We start from the raw sequence: 24,772 nt of genomic DNA, 5'->3' as shown, positions 1-24,772 counted from the left end.
CAAATTTGGTGAAAATTGTCCAGCAGGTTGTTTTTTGTGATCCACTTCAATATCATTATCATAACATCAACCTTATTTTATGCTCAATTCGAATTTCGACGTGTAATTTATCTGATTAATTATTTTGTCCATCTTTGGAAATTTTTACCAGAACCAGTTCTGGAAAATCACTCAGTTTGCAAAAAATTTTTAGAATTTGCTGTCCCTTGGAATGTCAAGATAGACACCTGGACGTTACTCAAACTGGTTATACGACATTCAAAAATCGTTTCCAGAGAACCGAAAATGTAATAAAAACAAGAACAGAAACAACAAAAATACAACCATGTATCAAACAGAAGATGAACACTTACTAGATACTTAATCCATGCATCTTCTCAAATTCATAATTTCCTCAATTGGTTCCAGAAATATCATCTAAACACAACATCATAAAATTTCAACAGCTGTCACAAGACGAAATTTTCCACAAAATGATCGATCAATTGTCCCCCCTTTGTTAATTTGTAATCAGGATGTACTCATTATGGATTCTCTACGAGTGTGAAAATAGATCTCAGTCTAGGCACAATACGTACTTACTCGCTGGTTTACTTCAATGCAGGACGCAGGTACCTCTTTATAAGTACATATAAAATAAAAATCATCACATTCCTCATAATTTACTCGTTTTTATATCATTTTCAAAAAATTCCACGTATTTCACGCGACGTTACGTTACATAACCTTCTGCGATCCTCATCGTATATCCAGCTTGCTCATTGGTCACCCAAAGTCAGTCGTGTGTATGTTTATGGTTTAGGTTTACCTTGTGCTCTTACCGTAAGTTGGATCCTCGTACTAGATGAAAATCCACCGACAGGTAGGTATTTGGTTGGTCACGATACGCGTACCGCGTACTGGTACTCTACATGCGAGTATGATACACGATGACGTATTCATTCGTATTCGTACATAATATATCTATCTTGTAGGTCAACTGCGACGCGAATATACGCCTCCAAATGCGTACAAGATATCACTTTTTTCGCTAATTTAAAACAAGTTTCGAGTGTACAGTGTACCCTTCCTATAGTCCACTGATTACTTTAGGTTTAGGTCCTGGTGTGTTCTGTATTTAATTATTTTTATTGCGAAATTTTTTATTGATTTTTTTTTCATTTTACTGGTTGGAAGAATGAATTATAGAGATTGAAATCGCTGTACGTGGAAAATTGCTCTTTCAGTACAGAAACATTTATCTAATGATTTTTTTGGTCGAATCGAAGGTAATTTAGTTAATACAAATTAAGTGTATCGAAATCAGAACAGAACAGGTACACATATCAACGTTAATTTTATAGTTTTAAAGTAAATTTTTGGTAAACAACATGCAAAAATATGAATCATGAGATGCATGTTTTAGATCGATAAACAAGCGAAAAAATTCTACATGTGATTTAATTGCCCACCTTCGAATTTTCATACGAATAATAATGTAATTTGGAGGCGTCAATAGGAAGTTCTCGTGATAATCTTTATAATACATATAAGTCGTGGGCAGTGTTTCGATTATTTTTTCATATCATAACAATCCAGCCAATCCACGAAATTAACGCACTAATCGATAAAAATTCACTCCATCGAAATCATTATTTTTGAACAATATATCTGAGGGAAGAAGTTGGCGACAAAAAACTCAAAATAAGGAAATATTCGAGTATGAATTTTTTTTTCAATGTTAAAAATTGTGACTTTGGAGGCCCAGTGTTGAAAAAATGAAACAATTTTCGTAAAATTTTCATTTTTGGGGCAGTCGTTAACGAACATTATTTGTTCTGGATAATTTGCTTGCTCGTTTTTTAAAGAAAAAAATGTTGAAAATTGTGACTTTCAGTGGTTCAAAGTTGAAAAAATTACAATTTTTGACAAAAGTAATCTTTTTTTTTGAGAAAATGTTGAAAATGGCGACTTGAAGGCCAAAAATTGAAAAAAAAACATTTTTGAAAAATTTTATTTTTTGGGTATTGGTACCTACAATCTTAAAATTGACTCGATACTTTTTATTTTTTTATTTTTTTTTTTGAGTGTAAAAATGTTGAAAACAATGATTTTTATATGGTCCAGAATTGACAGAAAAAAACAAAAAATTCTGGAAAAAAGAGCACAAAACAACATTAAAAGTTGTAATTTTCAGCTTTTTCTCATCAAAAAAAAAAAAAAAAACATAAGCAAATTTATCCAGTCAATTTTGAAAGCCAATGAGCAAAAACGTTGAAATTTTTCATTTTTTTTGAGGAGAAAAAGTTGAAAATTACAACTTTTAATGCTGAAAAAATTTCAATTTTTTAGGGGAGGGGGGCAGTAGTCTATGGACTGGATAATATGTTCAAGAACTCATCTGTTTTGTTGTTTTGCGCTTTTTTTTTTTCAAGGAAAAATGTTGATACCTAATTGTGACTTTTAGTGTTTCAGTATTCTTATGAAAAAAACAAATTTTGAAAAATTTCATTTTTTAGGGCAATGGTTTTCAAAATTGACTACAATGAACATAATGTTATTTTTGGAGGGGAGGGGGTGTTGAAAATGGTGATTTTCATTAGTACCACTAAAGTTGAAAAAAATGCCAATTTTTGAAAAATTTTCATTGGGAGGGGGGGGGCAGTTGGTTCTCAGAAATGGAATAAATAAAATGTAAGTACATATTTTGTGTTTCTTTGTGTTTTTTTTTCATTTTTTAAAATTGTTTTTATTATTATTTTTTTCAAAAGAAAAGAGTTCAAAATGGTAATTTTTAATAGCCTGATCAAATTTTGAAAAAAAAATGACAATTTTTGAAAACTTTTCGTTTTTTGAGGGGGGGTAATTTTTTGGGAGGAGGGGGGATAAGTTTGTAATTGCATGATTACTGAATTGACTTTACGTTTTGTTTTTTTTCTCGAGGAGAAAGTACTGAGAAGTATTGATTGACTTGTTGAAAGTATCGACTTTCAATAGCCCAGAGTTGAAAAATCAACAATTTTTGAAAAATTTTCATTTTTTGAGCTGTGGTTTTCAAAATTAATTGAAAAATTCATGTTTTTTTGTTTTTGTTTTATTTTTTAGAGAAAATGTCGAAAATACGAATATTAACTTTTTATGGGCCAATTCCGAAAAAAATGATTACAATCTGTAAAAAAGTAAACAAGTGAGATGTTCAGTCGGTCCTAAACATGCAAAATCGAAAACTAATCAAGTTCACGCGAAACAATTTAAATTACTAACAAATTTTAACAATATTCCAAGAGCAACCACATTTTCAAATTTCCCACCATATCAAGTTTTAAAAACAAACCTAACATTTCTCTCGAAAAAATTAGCACGTTTACAACCTTCAAGAGTCCTAATTTCTATTCCGAGCAATTTCTAAACCAATATTTTCAAATCGTACGAAAAGAAAAACTAGTAAAAATCGCCATTCATTCACGTGTCGAAAAGTTTCCGCTCTTAAAAAATCACCTTTTTAACGATAATATTACACCTGTACAACTTTTTATTGTACTTCTCGAACTAATTCCATTGACAAACCGAAATTTATGAATCATTTGGCCAGACACCCGACACAATCCAGCTATCATGGCACGTGCCAAAGTCTACGTAATAATTCAGATAACGAGTGCAATAGTAAATAAAACGCTCGCGATAGTAAATCTGAAAATACTCGTATCAAATAGTGCAGTATTCATTTACGAGTAAGCAGAAGCACAAATAGTCATCATGAATCATGAACGATGATGAACGAAAAACTCGACGTAAAATTATTAGCCAACATGTCACGTTGGCCATGACCGTCGCAATATCGTTCACTTTATAAGTATCTAAATACTACAACAAATACAGACGAAATCTGCTTGACACCAACTCTTCTCTTCAATATCAACAGACAATCAGTCAAAATAGAGTTTCATCATCGAGAGGTGGTTTATAAGTAGCAAGAGTCTTTATGTTTATGAACTATGTGGTGTTTCCTTCAGAGAGGTCAATCACATTGTAAACCACACCAAATATCCCAACCACAGCCAGAAGACTACCTCAAGAGAAGTCAAATTACTGCGATGTAGATATCGCCATCATTGCACGTTCCAAACAACAGATTTAATCCACCGCTGCACGATTTAAACGAGAGTTTTGGTTCAAGATGATGATATGGACTCGTATGCCAAAAACCGGTCTATCGAGCTTGTATTATCTTCAACCATATACATAGCAATAAACGTCACCATCTCGATGAATTAATTATATTATCAGTTTATGGACAAAAAATCGTAATGAAGAAACACGCCAATTCCGCATCACGGTTCGCATATTTTTCGCAGGAAAGCGAAAATGACGATACATGATACTCGTAATAATAATAAACGTCATATTACGTAAACATAAACAAATTACATAATTCCATAAAAATTCGAATCGATAATCGTTTAATACTAATTAATCTTCAATTAACCGATTACATTTTAGCATAATCTTCAGCATTAGGTGTAAGTACATGAGACGACGACCGCCTCGAAAACCATGAAAACGAGAATGAAAATAATATTAAGCACACATACATTACAAATGATCTACGTGTATAATATTCGTAGTTTTGAACCACATCCAAAGCCAAGATTTCGGCCGGAGCCACGGTTTTCAAAAATTTGGAAATTAGCCATCGTCACAGGCTTCCGTCGTGTGATTTTCTTTAAATAAATTTACTATGCGAAATGAGATCGTCTTCAAGAGTATCATAGCGTGCAATATTTTCGCTACATGGTTTAACAATAACAATACTTACACGTTTATTATCGGTTTAACAGCCCTGCATAATAATTATTAAATGAAGAATGTGTTAACTGTTAATGACGACGATGGCCAAAGCTATGAAAGGAGAAGGAGAGCAGCAGGCTAGGCGTATCGTCGATGGAATAAAAATATCATCTAAAAGGGATAGAAATTACCAACTATTGTATAAATTGCCGCTATTATACTATACAATGAAGAGATGAAAATATCTCTAGATCGAATTCTAGTTTTGCTGCAGCAGTCATTTGAGGTAATTTTTTTCAAAAATTTATTTTTACTGCGGAACTTTTCCATCTATTCTATACGGTTTATTGTTGTTGAAAATGATGAAAGCAAATTTTATAATACAATACATTTTCGCATAGTTTTACTGCCAGACAGCTACGTATTCGTTGTATTTATTACCGGGTCGTATAAATAAACCATTGATGTGTATATTCGATCAGACCACAAATTTCCTTATATGCGAGCTGTCATTTGATGTCGTCGTTTTCCAAATGCCGCCGCATCTACACCTAAGCTATATTTTCAATTTTTATTATTCATGAATTCATGATAATGTAATTTATTTGTATCCACTGAAAAAATCATCCAGAAAATTGAATCATATCGTTAAAAAAAACGTCAAAGTTCACGAATTGTCAAAAAAAAACTATTTTTTTTTTAAACTCGCAAAAGGTTGTGGAGAAGGGGGTAGGTTCACAGGTCTAAACTGATGCTTTTCACTGCAGGTGTGAAACTCAAAATTACAGCTAAACTTTTGAAGGCATAATATGTGACCCAGGAGCCTATCAACTTCACAAATTTTCATCAAAATCCAAAAAGGATAGCTCATGATGTATCCTAATTTCCGAATCGGGTGAAACTTGTGCAAATCTAACAAGGAAGGTAGGTGCATCTCAAGCGACACAGAAATCTCTGAATTGGACAAAGCCAGTTTGAAAGAGTGTTATGCAAAAATATATCAACTTCCAAAAATTTTGCTGCTAAAGAGAATTTTTTTATTTTCGGCGACTTTTTAAAAATCGAAGGGCCAAAATGGGAAAAAGCAAAATGTTACCAAATTGATCAAGAAAGCTGAAATTCAGTACGTTTCTTATTTTTGAACCATTTTGAGCAGTTTTGGAGTCTCCAGCAGATTTTTATAAGTTGAAATTTATGTACACAAAATTTTACCTGATTTTCAGCATCCTGAGTCGATTAAAGGCTATTTCAATACGCTCTGGATCCTACCTGCTGAAGTGACGTGGTCAGATTTTATGTTTTTTTTTTTTGGAAAACTTGAATTTCCGAAATATTGCTAAAGCAGGCCTCTTATTCATGTTTTTCCAAAAAAAAGTAACTTCAATATCTAACCAAAAAAGCTTGAAAAAGTATGCGGAATCCCCCCCCCCCCAAAAAAAAGAACAGAACTTCTCATTTTAAATTTAAAAATGGAACTCGACAGAATCTTGTATTGCAAAAAGTGAGACTTTTTGGCACAAAAGTTAAACTATTTTGCAACTTTTTGGTACAAACATAAAAGTTGGTGTTTGTTTTGGAAATTTTGGGCAACAAAATGAGAATTACCATAATTGTGGACAACAAGCGAGAATTTAGTCGATTTCAGCAAAAGAAAGGGCTTTTGGGGAATTTTTTGCCAAAAAAAGACACATTAGGACAACTATTGAAAAAGGGCGAGACTTTTGAATTTTTTGCAATTAAACCACAATTTTCAACAATTTTTGGCACAAAACGAGACTTTGATAGTACATAATTTTAGCTTAAGTCAGAGTTTGTTAGCAATTCTTGATTTTTGACAAAAAAGCGAAACTTTTCAGCTATTCGCTAAAAAGCAATACTTTTGGGTAAGAAGTTGATTTTTTTTGCAATTTTTGTGCAAAAATTTGTATTTATTACTTTGCAATTTTTTTGATAAAAAGTGGGACGTTTTGATAATTTTTTGGCGAAAAAATCAAACTTTCAAGTAAGTACTCAATTACTTGGTGCTAAAAATCGAGGTTTTTATCCGTTTTTTTTTTTTTTTTTGCAAAAAGCAACCCTATTTGGCAATTATTTGTGAAAGATTTTTGTTAAAAAAGCATTTCGTTTTTCTATTTCTGGCAATTTCTGGGGTTAAAACGAGACATTTGGGTTATTTTCTAGGAACTTTTTGCGTAAACCCACAACCTTGAGGGTCATTCCAAGTCAATGTGACCAAGAAGTGGTAGGGGGGTCGGCGATTTTTTTGAAATTTTTCCTGTAGAAAAACTTTCCGAAGAGATGACCACTGACGCAAATCGCAGCCCTCTAGCCCTTTTTAAAAGGCTGCTAGGGGGTGTCAAAGTTTTCAGTGAACTTTAAATATCATCCATTTCAACAGTGGATAGTTCGATAACCGCGATACCTACCAAAATGGAACTTTTTCCAATAGTTAGAGGGTTTGAAAGAGTTTTTTGGCGATATCATAAAAATCAGTGTTGCCACTTTTTTTCGTACGAAAAATCAGCTCGAGAAGTTTCAAAACGTAGTTTTCATATCGTCCCGACTCTCAAAAATTCTGAACAAAATATATTATGGACAACTTTACATGCTGAATAACATATTAGAAAATTGGAATGGCATCATTTTCATAAAGTCAATTTTAAAAAATTGAAAGTTTGTGAAAAAATGCGATTTTTTAATTTAAAACATAAATAAAAGTTTTGATTGGTGAAGTTGACCCATTTGACCCCTATTTTTACGTATCCCTTGAAAAAGTTGAAAAACCCCCTTCACTCAATAAAATGAACTCATCACAAAAAAATCAATTCGAAAAAATTCAAAAAATGAACGAATTTTAATTTTTTTGCTGCGAGTGTAATTTTTATCACTTTTTCATGAAATACATACGTCAGACAGAGATCAAAATAAGACAACTGAATACATTTACACTTTATTGATGTTTGGAATTGAAAATTGAATTTTTTCGAATTTTGATTTTTTTGTGATGAGTTTATTTCATCGAGTGAAATGGGTTTGATTTTAAAAATGTTATCTTCTTTACTTTAAAAGAGAGAACATTTTAGAAAAATTGGATTTTCAAATTTTTTTAAGAAAGTAACTTTACGTATATACAAGAAATATTAAAAAAATAACCAAGTGTTACTTTTGGTTATTAATGAGATATGATTACTTTGAAAATGCTCCTCCTGTTCGAAAAAAATCCCAAGTCAAATTCTATTCCCACAGCTGTTAAAAATTTACCTATCCCTCAAATGCTTTTATAAAACATCTCAACGGCCGGAACAATTTTCAAATACCGTATTCAAAAAATTTACTCTCAAGGGAAAAAAAAGAAGAAAACTTTATATTATAAAGTGCATGTAATTCACCTAGAAACATAAACTGTATAGATGCACATCGCACATCGTACAGACAAAACGATTTCACAACTCGTAAAAATCCTTATAAAAATATCATTTACGTGGAATAATTTTTCTGACCGCATCGTCGAAGCTTTTGTATCTATAGAATACTAAAACCCTTTAATGCCTTTTTTTGCAGGAGTGAGAGAGACGAGGCAACAAAAAATGAGCAATTTTAGCATGAATAACGTCGATAAAAATCATCGACTCGTGAAAACACCGTTAGCGACATACCGACGACACAACAGGAGCCCGACTTGAAGAAAAAAAACTACAGTGGTTAGATTATTTACGTGTAGACGGTTATTTAGAGCGTCATTTACGAGATCGTGGTGGAATTATACGAATTTTGGTCGAGAAGGGATGGGAATTGGGAAGCCAGGGACGTGAAATTTGTAGCGAGAAAGCCTGCTCAACATTTACTCTAAATATCACACCAGGTTGACATTTTTCTTTCGGCGATGAGTTTTTCTCGGTCACCGAAGGTCGTGTACGTGTGTTTACTCTATATGATATCACATAGGTAGAAGAGGTACGATTAATGTTGACACTGAAAAAAAAAAAAAAAAAAAAAGGACAAAAACTCAATTAAGGAGGTAATTGATCGCTAAGGAAGCGAAGTTTAACGACTTGTTAAACACGCGGCAGTGCTGCGGTGTTATTCGTTTGCTACTGGAGAACACCTATAGTATAGTATCAGTATCACATGTTGAGTAATTGTTTCGAACCAGCTAGACTAGACGCGGCATGCCTTAAACGATTAACTCATTCGAATGGAAAATCGTAATTTCTTTCCGCTCGAGTGGGTTTATTTTACAAGTGTTTAGTTTTCAGTGTGACTGACTGAGATGAGCTTACGAAGTATTCTGACTGAGAGTTCGCAAACAGACGAGATTTTTTCCAAGGAGTTTTTCGTCGTGTAAATCAAGACGTTGACGCATATGTCTCTTGGTAATTTAAGGGGTCATGAGGGGGGGGGGTGGAGGGAGTTATATCCCAAAAATAAACAGATATTTTGAACTCGATATTTGTATGTATTACCAAAAATGTAACTAACAATATCATACGACCCATTCAATTTTTTTTCGCGATCTTGCCTCAAATTTGAGGGAGAGGGGCTCATCACCCTATGGGTTTCAGGATCCAAAAACAAAAACCCTATTCGATGGATACTTATTTTGCTCATAAAACAGAGCTCGTAGTTGATTTTTTCCAACAAAAAAAAATCAACTTCAGCCAACTTCAGTTAATTTGGACTAAAAAGTTTGAAAAAACATCAAACAAACAAACCATGTTACTTATACAAAATTTGGGCTGCACATTTTGGGCGGGGGGGGGGGGTGATCACAATAAAATCTCAATTGAATTTAATGTAAAAAGAATCACACACCAAAATTATTCCAATCAAAATCTAACAATATGGAACTCGATCGATACTTTAGACAATTTTAGCAAAAAAAGCAGGATATTTTGACGATTTCTTATTGGCAAAAAAGTGATGCATTTTCGCGAATTTTGCCACAAAAGTAAGACTATTTTGAAATTTTTGTTCAAAAAATAAGATCATTTCACAACTTTTTCAGAGAAATGCAATTTTGAGCAAAAATGTGTGGATTTATGGCAATTTTTGGCAAAAAAAAAAGCGAAACATTTAGACAATTTCTGGCCAAAAAACGAGACTTTCTGATAATTATTCTAACACAAAGCGAGACTGGTGGCTACTTTTGGCAGAAAACGAGACCCTCACAATTTTGAGGAATTTTCATCATTTTTGAAGAAAAAAAACGTGACTTATCAACTATGGTAAAAAAGTAAATTTTTTGGAAGTTTAAAGAAGGAACAAAGCTAGAATTTTTGACAATATTTGGTAAAAAGCAAGATTTTGACCATTTTAGCAAAAGACTGAAGGTTTTCTTGGCAAATTTTTGAAAAAATAGAATTTCGGCAATTTTTGGCAAAAAAAGTAGACTTGAATTTTTTGCCAAAAAAGGAGACTGTTTTCAACATTTTTTGGCAATCTTGACAGAGCGCCAGACACAATTTTGCCATTTTCGGGAGAAAGCGACATTGCAGTAATTTTAAACAATTTATGGCAAAAATGTGAAATTAATCGTAAGGAAAAAAACTAGAATTTTGGTCAACTTTTGGCAAAAAGCAAGATTTTAATAATTATAGCAAAAAACAGATTTTGAAAAAAAAATCAATTTTTACCATTTTTGGCTAAAAATAAAGACTTTTTGGCAATTTTTTCAGAATGCGAGACTTTTCCCCATTTTTGGCAGGAATCGAGACTTTGATTTTTGATAAGAATATGAAAAGTTTTAGAAATACTTCATGTAAAAAAAAAATATAAACATTTAGGCAATTTTGATCGAAAGTGAGATTTTTTGTCAACTTTCGGTAAAAGGCAATCCATTGGCAATTTTAGCAAAGGTCTGCGAGGTTTTTGGGTAAACCTGACAAAACAATGGGATTTTTGGTCAATTTATGAAAAAAAAAAAATGAAACTCATTGAAAAAAGTTTTGCAATTTTTGATAAGAAACGAGGGTTTCCGGGCGACACTTTGGCTATTTTTAACAGAAAGCAATACTTTGGCAACTTTGACAAAAGGCAGAAAACGCAATGTAAAGTGCGTACTCATCACTTTCGCAAATCATTAATTTATTGATATTTTTCTTTTTTTCAAAAAATAGAACAACGACATGAAAAAAAAAAATTTCGAATATTTTCCAAAAAAAAAAGTAACTTTGGTATCTACTTGACCAAAATTTTGAAAAAGTAACTGAGTACGAGCCCAGCATAAAAAGATGCATATACTCGTAAGCTGTATTTTCCCCCAAGATTTTCAAATGAGGCCTAAAAGAGTCTATTAGGGTGGTCCTTGAATACAAATGAGAAAAGAAAAATCGCGATTTCTTCTGCTCCCAACCCTCAAAGTGGTGACCTCTGGTGAAAACATAATGCCCTATTTTTCATTTTTTGAAAAACTCAAACTGCAATAGGCCTCTCAATTTTCAAAAATTTTCAAAAATTCAATTTCAAAGAAAATTTTTTGAATTTAAAAATAAGTTTTTGCACTTTTAAAAAAGTCTTTTTTGAGTAAAATGAACTCTCATGAGGATTTTAACCCCATCCCTAGAAAACCAAGTCGGTCCCCTAGAATGGCTGAAATTCGTATTTTACATTAAATTGCAGCGATTTTAGGGAGGGCAGCTTAATTTTCAAAGGAGAGAGCTAAAATCATCATGAGAGTTTATTTTACTGAAAAGAGGCTTTTTAGAGATAACAGAACTTGAAATTTCGAAATTTCAAAATTTTACAGTGAATTTGTATTTTATAAAAATGTTTAAAAACTTGAGGGGCCCACCGCACCGCAGCCCGAGTTTTTCGAAAATGAAAAAAAATAAAAAATAGGGAATTATTTTCTTACCAGAGGTCACTAATTCATGGGTTGAGAGGGAGGAAAGTCCCAATTTCGAAAATAAGGACCACCAGTTTATTCATCGCGTTACAAATTCACCTCCTGTTATGAAAAGACTCAACTTTCAACTTTTGAAAATTTCAAAAAAGATTTCAAATTTTTTTCTGAGGACACAAGCTGAGTTAGACCACAATCGTGCTCAGCACTTCCGAAAACATTTATAAAGAATTCAATGTATTACACGACTTGCACATTTTTTCTTAATTTAGTCCGCAAATTAGGGAGAGGGGGGTCCTTCCTTCCATTTGAAGTCCCTACTTTGAAAATGGTACCACTTCCATTAACTTGTGGACACCTCGTTCAAGACAAGGGGTAAGTCATATTCGAAGCTGAAAACCTTGAGAAATCCCTGCCCACCTCATGTTTTTGTTTTACCCGTTCTATAAATTTTAAATCGCTCTTAAAATGGCTTTTAACTCAATAACGTGGTAATAATTCCAATTTTTTTCAACGTGAACAGTGAACATAGAAAACAGTCACACGATAAGGCTTATAATAGGCGTGCCCAAGCCCAGGTATATTAATAACGTATTACAAAGTACATTGGATATTTAATAACAGGCACGTATACATACTATCGTAGACATATAAAGTACACACCTACACTCGGTGGTAATAATTACGTCGCCGGTGTTATACATATTAAAGACTTAATAACATAGGTGCACATATTATTCGAGCAGGTTGAATAGGTATAATTTCGACGACATCATGTAAAAGTAAAACTTTACAGATGAAACGATAACGAGTACACTATCTCAATGGACACTGACAGGAGTATTAATGACAGTTTAGCGAACTTCGCTATCGTGATCCTTAGCTTCCTCTGGCTTTCGGAGTCGATAACTCCGTGGCCAAAAAAAAAAACAAAACAATACCTAATGATGTCGCAGTTTGAGAACAGATGTAACTAGAACAATACGATAACTTCCATCTGTACATTTTGCACAGCACGTTTGAGAATATTAGGTATACTTTCGGTCTTAGTAACTAGTACCTACCTACCTATGTATACCTACATACGTTTCTCTACGTTGTCTCTAGAGTAGTGTGCAATTTCGATAAATTTCTATGCACGTGCGCCCTGCAGGAGTTAGCTTATAAATTACGTATATTACAGCCAAGTTGTATGTGTTGGGTAGAGGTAAGGTAGGTACTGTGTACTATTCTTCGAGTAATATGTATACCCTTTTGTGTACGGTAGTAATATGTTCAATACTCGTCGTCGTCGTCGTCGTCGTCGTGTTGGATTTCAAAAGAATTCCAAATTCCAACGTTCGTTGGCGAGAATGTAGGTGAATTTTTCCACGGTCAAGTTGAGAAGATTAACGTTTAAAGCACAGACCGAGTGAGCATTATGGAGGAATGTTTTGTGATTGAAGTTGTAACACGTGGAATGCACAAAGTAATGAATTTTTTTTTTTACAAAATATCTCTTCGAATTTGGGGTTTGAAATGGAATTGTTCGGGATTTACTATGGGAGCCTATTTTAGAGTTTGTTTTTGAAACGAGGATTGAATCTCTGCGAAATTTTTAAAGAGGAATACGAACTTTTAATCATTTTTTCTATGGAGCTATTACAATTTTCTGGGAAAAAACAATATGAACTAAAGCACCATTTCATTCAAGTTCACATAATTTAATGGAAAACATGCAAAATTGATCAGATGGTTACTGCAAATTTCCAAGATTTCTACTCACATTCCACAAAAATGAAAAAAAAATCAATTTTCAAAAAAGGTACGCAACAAAAACGGTCGAGAAGGTGCCCAATAAAAGCACTGACTAAAGTTATGGAAGCTGAAGTTCATTTTTGTCCCTTCCAGAGCAATTTGAAATTTTTGGAGAAATTTGAAAACTCGCTGGAGGCTTCAAAAAGGTCATAAAGCAACTTTTTTTCGCTCGTTAAATACTTTCTTTGAAATATTACTTACTTTTTTCTTTTTTTCACGAATTTATAAAATTGGTCAAAAATTCAATTTTTTGAACTCACACTCTTGGAATTTTGCGGTATCGCCTAAAACGGCCAAGAGGGTGCCCAATAAGCATCAACCAAAGTTATAGGAGCTAAAAATTCATTTTTTGCCCTTCTACGAGCGATTTGAAATGTCTGGAGAAAATTAATAAATCGCTGGAGGCTCCACAGAATGGACCAAAATGAGCATTTATTGATGTGTGTCATGAAAAAGTTTGACAAATCTACCATAAAAAAACTTTTTTAAAACTTTCAGAAATTCTTTAAAAAACCAAAAGAAAACTTTTTTAAAGACTTGAAGACCTGATAATTTTGACATTTTTTCACCACTTTCAAATGTAAATTCTACTTCAGGGTGTCTAACAAAACTCCCAGACAAAAAAATCATAATTTTTTCATGACCCTTTTCTCACATTTTTACCCCCCCCCCCACCACCACAAAAAATTGAATAACTTGAAACCGGCGAGGAAATTTTTTTTTTATTTGTAGGAAGGGAAGGCATATGTACCTAGGTATTTTGGTTTTTTCATTTTTCTGATTTTTTTGAACAAATTTTCCATTTTTTTGAATGTATTTTTCATTTCATTGGCTTTTTGAAAAATCTTTAAATGTGTTTCGTGCAAAATTCATGACTTTTATGGCCACCTAGCGAAATTTATAACTTTTTCATGACTTTCAAGACTTTCGTGACCGTTAGACACCAGCTGTACTTGAAGGGGTAACTCATTCTCAATGGCTTTTTTTGAAAATCGTCTGCTTAGAAAATTGAAACAAAATCGAAAATTAAATTGTAAAATAATCTTCTCAAAATAGGTAACTTAGCCAGACAATCTAGATATTCAACCTTGTTCCTTTTATTTCAGATGCAGAAGGGCCAATTCAGAAAACACTTTTTTTTGGACCAAACAAAGATGACCTACAACAAAATCTGAGCACCTGAATTAAAAATTCAGCAGAGACCTTCATTTTGAGCTGAAAGTTACTCAGAAAATTTTTAGCTCCGGAGATGTCCTCGGTGGGGATATTTGGGCCTTCAAAGAAAGAGTATTTTCGAAAAAAAATCGAGGTTTTTTCGTTCTTGCCACTGTCTAACCTGTTTTGAGGAAAATGGCCTAGTCCCAGATGAAAATATTATTGAGATTCTGCATCGATCTATGCTATTGTCGTCAAAATCCAAACTACTTTTACGGATCCACTCCGCGGTTGAAAATTTACGAATTGCTTATTTTTGGATAAATTTGCGTTCTGAATTTTTTTTTTGAAACATGTACTTCATATTGATTAAGCCAAATATTGGAAGATATCATTCCTAAAACTGGGGAAATATTTTGGAACGCAGTAGTGTCAATTTTCAAGTCATTATTGTCAATTTTGAAAAATCGAAAAAATTTCGCAAATTTTATTGATTTAACAGTAGATATCAAAATCATCAACAATAGACTTTTTCAAGCAGGAAAATTTGCTCAAAAAATAGTCAAGGAATAGATTACAGATTACGTAAGTATCTCCGTATTCCATAAGTTTAACCACTTCGGCCCATTAAAACATACGAACACCTAGACCTACTAACTAAAGCTATAGCTTTCAAGAAACACGCTAACCGAACGCGAAATTTACTTCTTAACAGGCGTATTATAGTTTGGCACTTTGCGACACGTCTTAAAACTATCACTTGCAGCTTGAGGAATATCCCAAAGTAGATTATAAATGTCACAAATTGACGACATCTCCAACAAGGAAACTATCCGCAAACTGTTTTTCGTCATAAGACTAGCCAACTTTCTCGTCAGTTTCGCGCTGTTGAAAATTGACTTCTTCTCAATGCGTAAACTTTATCTACGAGTAAGTAGTACAAATTATTACTGTGGATAGGCGAGTTAAATATTCTCTTGTCGTCGTCATGTCGAATATAGTTTTTAATAAGTTACTCGAGAAAAAAAATGATCGTTTAGGGTGGGAAAAAATGAATAAATTAATGATACTTGTAAATACCTGCGGCGAATTCGAGAGGCTTTACCTAGGTCATTTACACTTCACCGAGCTATAGGTGGGGTCGATAAGATATTAATAATAATAATGTAAACGCAATTTTATGATTGATTTTCAAATGCAGGACAAGTTTAATAAGAGAGGCATTTTTTCTGTAGTCATTCTTTGCAATTTTCAATTTTTTTAAATTGTAATTTTTATTGCGAAATGATTTTTATGATTTATTGATGTGGAAGGGAGAAGAGGAAATACGATTAATACGAGTAACATGCTCTGAACTTGAAGCATTTTACTCGTGTATGCCATTCAAATTGCACAACCCTGCAGGGGGATCGGTACGATCGGTTATGAGAACGGAATTGTTTACCTGAGGGACACGTGTTTTGGGTGTAAAATATTTTCATACGCACGTCTATACATACTCGTATTAGATAAGTTAAAATATGTAAATTTAATTCGACGTGCTTTCACGTTAGGCGAATTTCATCGAACCATAAGAATAAACTAATCAATATTATACTCTTGAACTTTCCACCGAACGAAATCGTAGCTAATATGTTCGATGGGTCCATTAGTATTGCTGGAATACTTTTCAATAAATTACCATTCGTTGTTGAAAACTTGCCGAACATTTTGAATAATTTACGCGTCATGTGTGTAGAAAATTCAGTCTTTTTTGGGAGAGATGAACGAAGAATGTTTTCTTATGCAGTTATCTTTCCATTAGTGTCCATCTAAGTACTAAGTACTTAGTTTCGAATATTTGACAAAATTAATATAATATTATGTTGAAAACTGAAGAAGTGCTGAGAAAATTCTGTTTTGGTCTGAAAGTCGTGAATTTTTCATTGAAAATTATTTCAAAACATTGAGCTTTTTTCGAGAGAAGGGAGAGGTGGAGAAGAAAATGCATGAATATTGATTTGATGATTTCAAATTAACGAAATGTGTATACGAGACTATTTCATGACAAAATTTTGACATGAATATCATTCAAAACTGTCTTTTTGACTTTTTGTCAGACTTCTGAAAACATTGAAAAAATCCTGTAAATTTTTCATCAGTGAAAAATCTTTCGCAAATCCTTTAAAAAATCTATCTCAAGACTTTCACAAATCCTTCGACAACATTTTTTGCGAATCCTTAGCTGAAATCCTGAATAAGATCCTTCGCCAACATCTTGATCAAATCCTCCGTCAGAATTCTTCATCATAATATTTACAAGGGAACATTTTAAAATCACTCTCTTTGATTTGAACTACCTATAACAGGCTAAATCGGAATAACACATCCGACGAGTATAACCTTCATAACTTGCCGAATTTCCTAAAAAAAAATTGAAAAAAACAGTTTTAAGAGGGGGGGGGGGTTTGAAGCATTTCCGCCAAATTAAAGATTTTCCAAGCAAATTAAACCATCGTAAACAGAATTCCTGAAATCCAACTCCCAAAACGTCAACAATTACAAGTTTTGAACTATTATGGAACCCCTTAGAGATATTTTTAATTTTCTTCAGAAATTTTAAATCGCTCTGCAGCGGTCAAAAATGAAATTCAGGACCTATTAAACGATACCCCCATCAAGAAAATTGGATTTTTTCAATTTTTTGGGAATTAATAAATTGGTCAAAAATTTACAACTGAACTCAACCTCTTAGACAGGGTGTCCATTATTTTTGGCAAGTCATTTTCCCTTACTTTTCCAGGTTTTCCAGATCATTTTTTTTCTTCATAAGTTTCTCTTCGAACTAGATACTCCTTGAACTTTTTTTGGAGGAGGGGGGGTTAGGGTGTTTATAACTGCTAGATTTTTAGTACTTAGGGCCGAGAAAAATATTTTATATCATATTTTTTTAAAGTATACTAGATAAGGTATATCCAACATAGTTTTACGTTTCATAAAATTTCGAGTCGATTGAGCCCCATACCTATGTTAGAAAATATTTTGGTATATTTCAAGCATAAATGCATATTTTGAGCTTTTTTTGGGAATATTTGGATATATTCAGCAATTTTCACTGTTTTTGGAGAATATTTTTAAAAAACTTACAGTTACAAAACAGGCGAGATTTCAAAATTCAAAAAAAAAATTTCTAATCAAAAAATTAAAATTTGAAAAATGAAAAATTTGTTTTCTAAAAAATCAAAAATTATGCTAATTTTGATGGAAATGGTAGAATTTCTTATTTAATTATCTAAAATATCACACAATATCAACAAAATGAAAGAAAGAATGAAATTCTTTTTAAAATGATACCCATATTGTAAGGTATTTTTTTTGCATATTTCGAGTTTTTGAAGCATATTTTTACTCACTTATTTCACGTTTTTTTAGAAAATATTTATAGGGAATATTTTAGAATTTTTTAGAAAATAAATATCTCAGCCCTAATTATTAGACCAGCAAAGAGAGAGATTAATTACTAACTTTTTCACTTTAAAAAAAAAACAATTGGGTACAAAAATGGAAAATAATTTTGACTGGCAGAATTAAGAATAACTGAATAAGTACAATAAAAGCAATTATTGTATACCTACCTATACGCTTTTATTTTTTCCAGTATGAAAATGACTAAAAAATAGCAGAGCCGATACGGGCCCGGGGCAAATTGAGAGGGGGTGGTGTCGAATGAAAATGTGTGGATTGATTGTTTACTCCAAAATGAGAAACATAAGTATTCTACATCTACATATATGACTTATGAAAAAATTCTCTTGGGGGGGGGGGATTTTTGGAGGCCTCAGATGTGAAATTTGTTTACACCAAAATGAGAATCAAACTTAGGTATATTTTGGTTTTTAAAATTTTAGAATTGTAATCATGTTTTTATTGAAGGAAATTACTTTTGAAAAAGAAAATAGAACAGGCTCGAACGAATGGAAGGCGAAAGCTTATGAAAATTTATATTCCGAGAGGCATAAAAACGAGTTTTTTTTATAAATGTGAGGACAAGTAGGTATGTAGATTAATTTTTAGCTTTTAAAATTTTAGAATTTGAATCATATTTTTTTGAAGGAATTTGATTTTCAAAAAAAAAAAAACAGTACAGGCCCGAGCGAAGGCAAAAGCTCTTGTAAATTTGCATTTCGAGAAGCATAAAAACGATGTTTTTTTTGTGGTTCATAAAACTGGATTTTCATTATCTAGAAATTGTGATCTTGCTTCCAAAAAAAAGAAAAAGAAGGCAAAAGTTTTCGAAAATTTGGGTTTCTAGAAGTAAAGAATAATGTTTTTCTTTCATCACAGACCCTAATCTGCAATTGGTCGTATTTTCAAAAAATTCCAGGAATTTTGCGTGAAAATTAAGAAATTCCCTGACTTTTCCAGGTTTTTCAGAAGAGTTGGAATTTCACAGTAACTACCACAAACAGTCAGAAGTTACTAAAAGGTGCTAAAGTTGATATTTGGCGTTTCTATGAACGATGTGAAATTTCTAGAGAAAATTAAAAAATTGCTGGAGCTTCCAGAATGGTTCAAAACTAGTACATAGGTATTTGAGATATTGAGTTAGATTAAAGAGAAGGAATTATTCATATTAGTCCACTTTGCCCCAAAAAAATTGTATTTCAAGATAAAAACAACATTATTTTTGATGTGAAAAGTCAATTTTTCTACTCTCCAACGTTGGTCACAAAAAGGAAAATGAAACTGGCCCGAACGAAGTGTGGACGATAATTTATATACCTACCTATTTCAAGAAGTCCCATGGTTTTTGATAATTATTCTTTGATTTTCCCAATTTAGTACACAATTCTTTCCCAAATTTTTCAACTTTTTCCAACTCACCCAATTTTTCCCCAAAATTACCCACTTTTCGTCTAAATTTTTCTGCTGGGAGAGCCCCCTCCCATACCCCCCCCCCCATTCGGCACGCCTCTGCTTGCGATTTTTGGGTCATCCGATATCGGACATTTCAATCCCACAAATATTTCCCAACTGAACCCAGAAAATCGTTGAATAAAATGTTGGGGTCTCAAAATATTCAAGTAATCTCGAGGCGTTCAACACTCAAAATTTGATGACGAGGGGCACGACCAAATACGCCATTTCGCGTAACTATTTCCCTGAAGATGAACTAAAAACAATATCTTCGTACAGAGTTGAATTTTCAGACCTTACAGTTCCATTTTCCTGTCAGAAGCAGCGAAATATAGGAACCCAATGTATACATTATTCAAAAGGTGTTCCATATTCGAGAAAGAAAACAAAACAGAAAAATTATACAGTTCATCTCGAAAATGTACGTACATCTTTCTAAACACAGAGAAGAAATTTCGTGTCTTTTAAGAACGACAAGCTGTATAATTTGGGTTACATTCGTCTTCATTCATACTAAGTACATCAAATATTAGATAATTTTCGGCAGCTGGTAGCTAGCAACTTTGTAACATGATATCAGATATGCAATGTACCTGGACCTACGATTCTATGTGAGGTGATTATAGCCGGTCAGGTTATTGCAAGGTTCGATTCACCCGACTATTCTCACTTCTCAGCTGATTCGAAGCGAACATTGGCCAAACAATGTACGTAAGACACAATAGTAGATACACACAAAAATATACCGCACATAACGGTAGATTTTGGCTAACACGAGGTGCATTTTCATACTTAATATTTCACTGTCAATGTTCTCGATGCACAATACTTACTTACTATATGGGTCTAATTAAGCCGTTAGAATAGCATATTTATCATTTCAAACCTCTCTAACGGCGGTACAATTGAATGAGAAGAGAGGATAAAAACCCGGCAAATTATTACGTAATTCGACTAAACTAAATTCACTCTAAATAGAAAAATAGCTAAGCACACAATCATCAACTTGGACCATAAACACGTTCTCTAGACACGTGAACAATGAAAACATTTCAGACCCCTTATCACGATCAACAGCTTTTTTGGAGGCAAACATGCGACATATCGAACGCACTTTTCAAACACTCGGATTATTTTCAATCGAGATAATAAAGATTATAAAACAATATCACGAATAAAACGATACAATATTCCCAAACCTGAGGAACGATAATTCACACAATACGATAACATATTTACATTGTATAATAAACTCGACGACGATCTAAGAAAGCTACCTTATTCTTCGAGATTACTCGTCATCTCTAACACTTTGGGAAGATTAAATACGCTATAAAATTAATAACCAACGTAGAAATATTGCAATAAACACTTACATTCGATCTATGGTGAATTAAAGGAATATTTAAAACACGATTCACATCAATTAACAAATAATTATAACGCGTAACAACACCACGCACAGCCATTCTTCGCAGCTAAATACCGAATAAACAAAAATTCACGTTTTCACGTACCAACAACGCAACGCCAAACAAAACGTCGCCAGAGCCAGTGTTGCCATCAGGGCGTAGCTTTTTCGGATGAAAAGAAAAAGTTCCAGGGGATGGGAGGGTGTTATCACGCACGCACCACATTCGCAAGTTGCAACTTACGGTTTTTATCAATTTTTTTTTGTTTTTTTTTTTTTAAACCATCAGCTAGAGTATTATTAGCGATGGGAATATTATAGACAGACGTAATAATCAATAGAACAGATAACACCTTCGAGTTCGTATAATCGAGAGAAATTAAAGTAATAAAGCAGAAAGCACGCAAAAATACCGAAAATTTTACTCGTCGTAAGGTCATAGACACGCATCAAGTCACCTAATTTGGTTTATAAATGGCCTATGATTGGAAAATGGTCCATGAAAATTATTCGAGATCATCTACTAGGAAATGATACCTACAAGAAAATTTTTTAGGTATTTCTGTCTCATTTATCGCCACAATTTTCGAGAACCTATCAATCTATCGATAGTGTTTTCAGAATACATACTTATGAGTCATGAAATTCTATCCAGAAGAATCAGGCAAGTATTAGTACCTGTAATATACATAATTAAATAAAAGATCATAATGAAATGGACTTATTCCAAGGTTTTGACTTTTGATTACAAATTGATACCTGCCCTATTACCTATTTTTCAGAATTTCGAATCTGAATCTGATTCACGTTGAATAATAATTTCACCAGCAATTAATTATTCAATAATTATTGTAACTTTCTAACTTTGTAAAAGATTCAAGCCTTTCCTCTCTTCTAATTCGAATATCACTTTAAGGGCTTTTGAAATCGTTTTAATGAAGAGAAAACTGGAAAAATTCGTGACCAAAAATCAAATCAAAATCACAAAATTCTCAAACCAGGCGTTTTTCAACATTTCAGCCTAAAAATTTTTTTTGCCTGGACAGGGATTCGAACCCTGGACTTTTAGGGTGTGAAACGCCGCATCGAAATCGTATTACTACGTCATACGTAACGATAAGCAGCCGTAACGTTTTCCTAACACTCTATCCTCTGAGCTACCCAGGCTGAGAGACACTCAGGGCAATATTTCACTTTACATGTTTCTGTAGTTGGTGATGCAATCTAATTGCTTGAATGCAAGAACAATGGCACGATGGCTCTAATAGGTGATCATTTTTTTTTTTATCGAATTAACTAAAGGGAAAGTATAACCAATTATTTTTATAGGAATTTGGTACAAATTACGTATAACTATAAACAGAAATCAAGCCTGAACTTCTTTCTAAAACCTTATGCACCTCGATATCAGCTCTAAAACAGTTTTCAACTGATTGAAGGAGCACTTGAAATACTCCACTCACCAAAATTTCAACAATTAATGCTCAGTTTTCGAACTCGAGCGAATTTTTGAAAATCAAATTTGGGCCATCAAAAAGGGGAAAAAATCTAAATTCCATCTAATCGAGCTAAAAGATTGAAAATTGTTATCACGTAGCCTACATTTGGGCTTCAAAATTGATCGGAAGCGGTTTCCAAGCAGCTCATCGAGCCTCTAGAACAATTTCAAAATTACAATTTCTAACAAAATGTTATCCAATTAAATTTTGAAAGCTAACATTTGGTAAATCTCACATTTTGAAACTCATTAGATCGATTGGAAGCGACTTTGAGTCATTCTGGAGCCTTCAAAGGTATTTTGGAGATTGCAGTTTCTCTAAAATATTCCAAAATCCCACTCAAATGAACTTCAGCATATTATGTAAATGAGTTTTCATAACATGTTACTGACCTACTCGACTCATTACGCAGTATTTTTCCAAAATCTGTCTCTGTCGATATTCCTCAACAGTATTTCTCCAGCGATTTGATAAGGTTCTACTTAATTAAAAAATTTAAGTATGGAGTTGACAGTAAAACTAAAATTTCATTGGACAGATTCAGGGATGAAAAGCCTTAAAATAAAACTCCAGCTTTTGGCTTCTAGCTTAAAATTTCAAAATTGAAACTTTTGGCTTTCTCGATTTTTAAGGCTTGCTTTAGCCAAACTTTTGGCTTCCGATGGCTTTCCCTTATGTTTTCAATTTAACAGCTTTCAGCTATATTTCATTAGGCATTAAGCTTTTGACTTTAAACTTTCAGCTGATACACCACCAATTTACAAAATAAAGGAGATTAAAAATTAGATCCGGTACATTAATTTCATAATTACTAATTAGTGATAGTGGAGAATATTCATTGCTAGAATTATTTTCTTTTTTTTTCATTTCATTAAATCGCATTAAAATAAAATATTGTATGAAATTTTTTCATTTTTTTGTTTCTTCTGAATTTAGAGAATTCAATTCTGCAAAAAAGCCTTTGAAAAAGCCAAAAAAAATGGCTTCAGCTTTCGGCTAGCTTTTCATCCCTGGACAGATTTTATGTTATTTTTTTGGAAAACTGCAGAGCTGAGAGCTACTTTTTTTTTTTTAAGAACTTTAGTAACTGAAAAAACTTGAAAGAATAACCAGAAAGTGACAAATTCAAATACATATCAAAAAAAAAAAAAACAAAAAAAAACAGAACTTTTCGTTTTTAATTATTAGAATCTAAAAATAGAACTCAACTGACACTTGTACAATTTTAGCAAAAATCAGGAACTCACGTTGCAACTTTTTGATTAAAAAAAGCGAGCTTTCTCACAATTTTTGCAAACAAAATGAAAATTTCCGCAATTTATGGAAAAAAGCGAAACTTTGGACAATTTCAGCAAAAAAAATGAGCTTTTTAGAAATTTCTGGAAAAAACGACATATTAGGACAATTTTTGGAAAAGAAAAAGGTCTTCTTGAAATTCTAGCAAAAAAACCACAATTTTCGGTAATTTTAATTTTTGACAAAAAACAAAACTTTTTGGCAATTTAGACAAAATACGAGGCTTTACCATTTTTGGCAGAAAAGGAGACTTCGACAATAATTTTAGCAACGGACAGGGCTTGGAAATTTTTGGCGAAGAAACGAAACATTTCAACATTTTAGCTGAAATGCGAGAATTTTTGATAATAAAATTGACAAAATGCTAGACTCCAACATTTTTTGCAAGAGCAGAAATTTTTGACAATTATCAGCGAAAAATATTACTTTTTGGCCAATTTTGGCAAAAAGGAGAGATTTTTGGATGACTTTAAGAAAAAACAAAGGAGACTTGGTAGCAATTTTTCTAAAAAGTGAGCATTTTTGCTGAAAAGGAAGACTGGCAAGTTTAGCAAAAAGCAAGTATTTTTTTGAAATTTTTATCAAAGAAGTTCAACTATTTTGCAAACGGATTTTGGCAGATTTTCGAGAATCTGGATTTTGGCAGGTTTAAAATCCACGAGAATCTGCTAGGATAGTAGCTTTTGAAAATGGATTTTGGATTTTACTTGAAGAGAGAAGACATGTTTTAAAAGTTTATGGTGGGGATCTAAAAAGTATTTAAAAAAGAGATTTAAAAAACGTCCAAAAACCAGATTTTTGGGAATCCGGGTAAAAAAACAAACCTATTATTTCATCAAGCGAATTCATCTTCTTCCATCACACACACACACCCCCCCCCCCCATCCCCAACGTACAAAAAAGCTCGCTTCTTCACTCTCCAACAATTTTGATTATCGATTTTTTTCCAGTCGTAAGTATAATAATAATAATAATAATAGCCTTTATTTTACAGCAGTATTAACAATCTTAAATTATAACACTGCCATGGCCCTAAGTAAGAGCATAGGCCTCCCCCAACCGTATCCATTCTCTTCTGTTCTCAGCTATTCTGTGGAAGTGGCTGTGTTG

General features: G+C 32.8%; 1 protein-coding gene across 2 annotated transcripts in view; it reads right to left on the bottom strand.

The window, feature by feature from the left end:
* Positions 1-21,447, bottom strand: part of MCU (mitochondrial calcium uniporter) — a 157,290-nt gene extending 135,843 nt beyond the window's left edge. Inside the window, exon 1 of one of the 2 annotated variants that reach the window (XM_065359097.1) lies at positions 20,833-21,447. Coding sequence is in view for 1 of the 2 variants with exons in the window: in XM_065359098.1 (XP_065215170.1) it covers positions 20,833-20,925 (93 nt within the window). In the remaining variant the exon portion in view is untranslated. The remainder of the gene's footprint in view (positions 1-20,832) is intronic. The other variant, XM_065359098.1, reaches the window with a different exon arrangement.
* Positions 21,448-24,772: the final 3,325 nt, after the last annotated feature.

The sequence above is a fragment of the Planococcus citri genome, chromosome 3 (assembly GCF_950023065.1).
Source record: "Planococcus citri chromosome 3, ihPlaCitr1.1, whole genome shotgun sequence".
NCBI classification, from domain to species: Eukaryota; Metazoa; Arthropoda; class Insecta; order Hemiptera; family Pseudococcidae; genus Planococcus; species Planococcus citri.
Note: the sequence above shows the minus strand (reverse complement) of the source record. Positions and strands in the feature narration are given on the sequence as shown.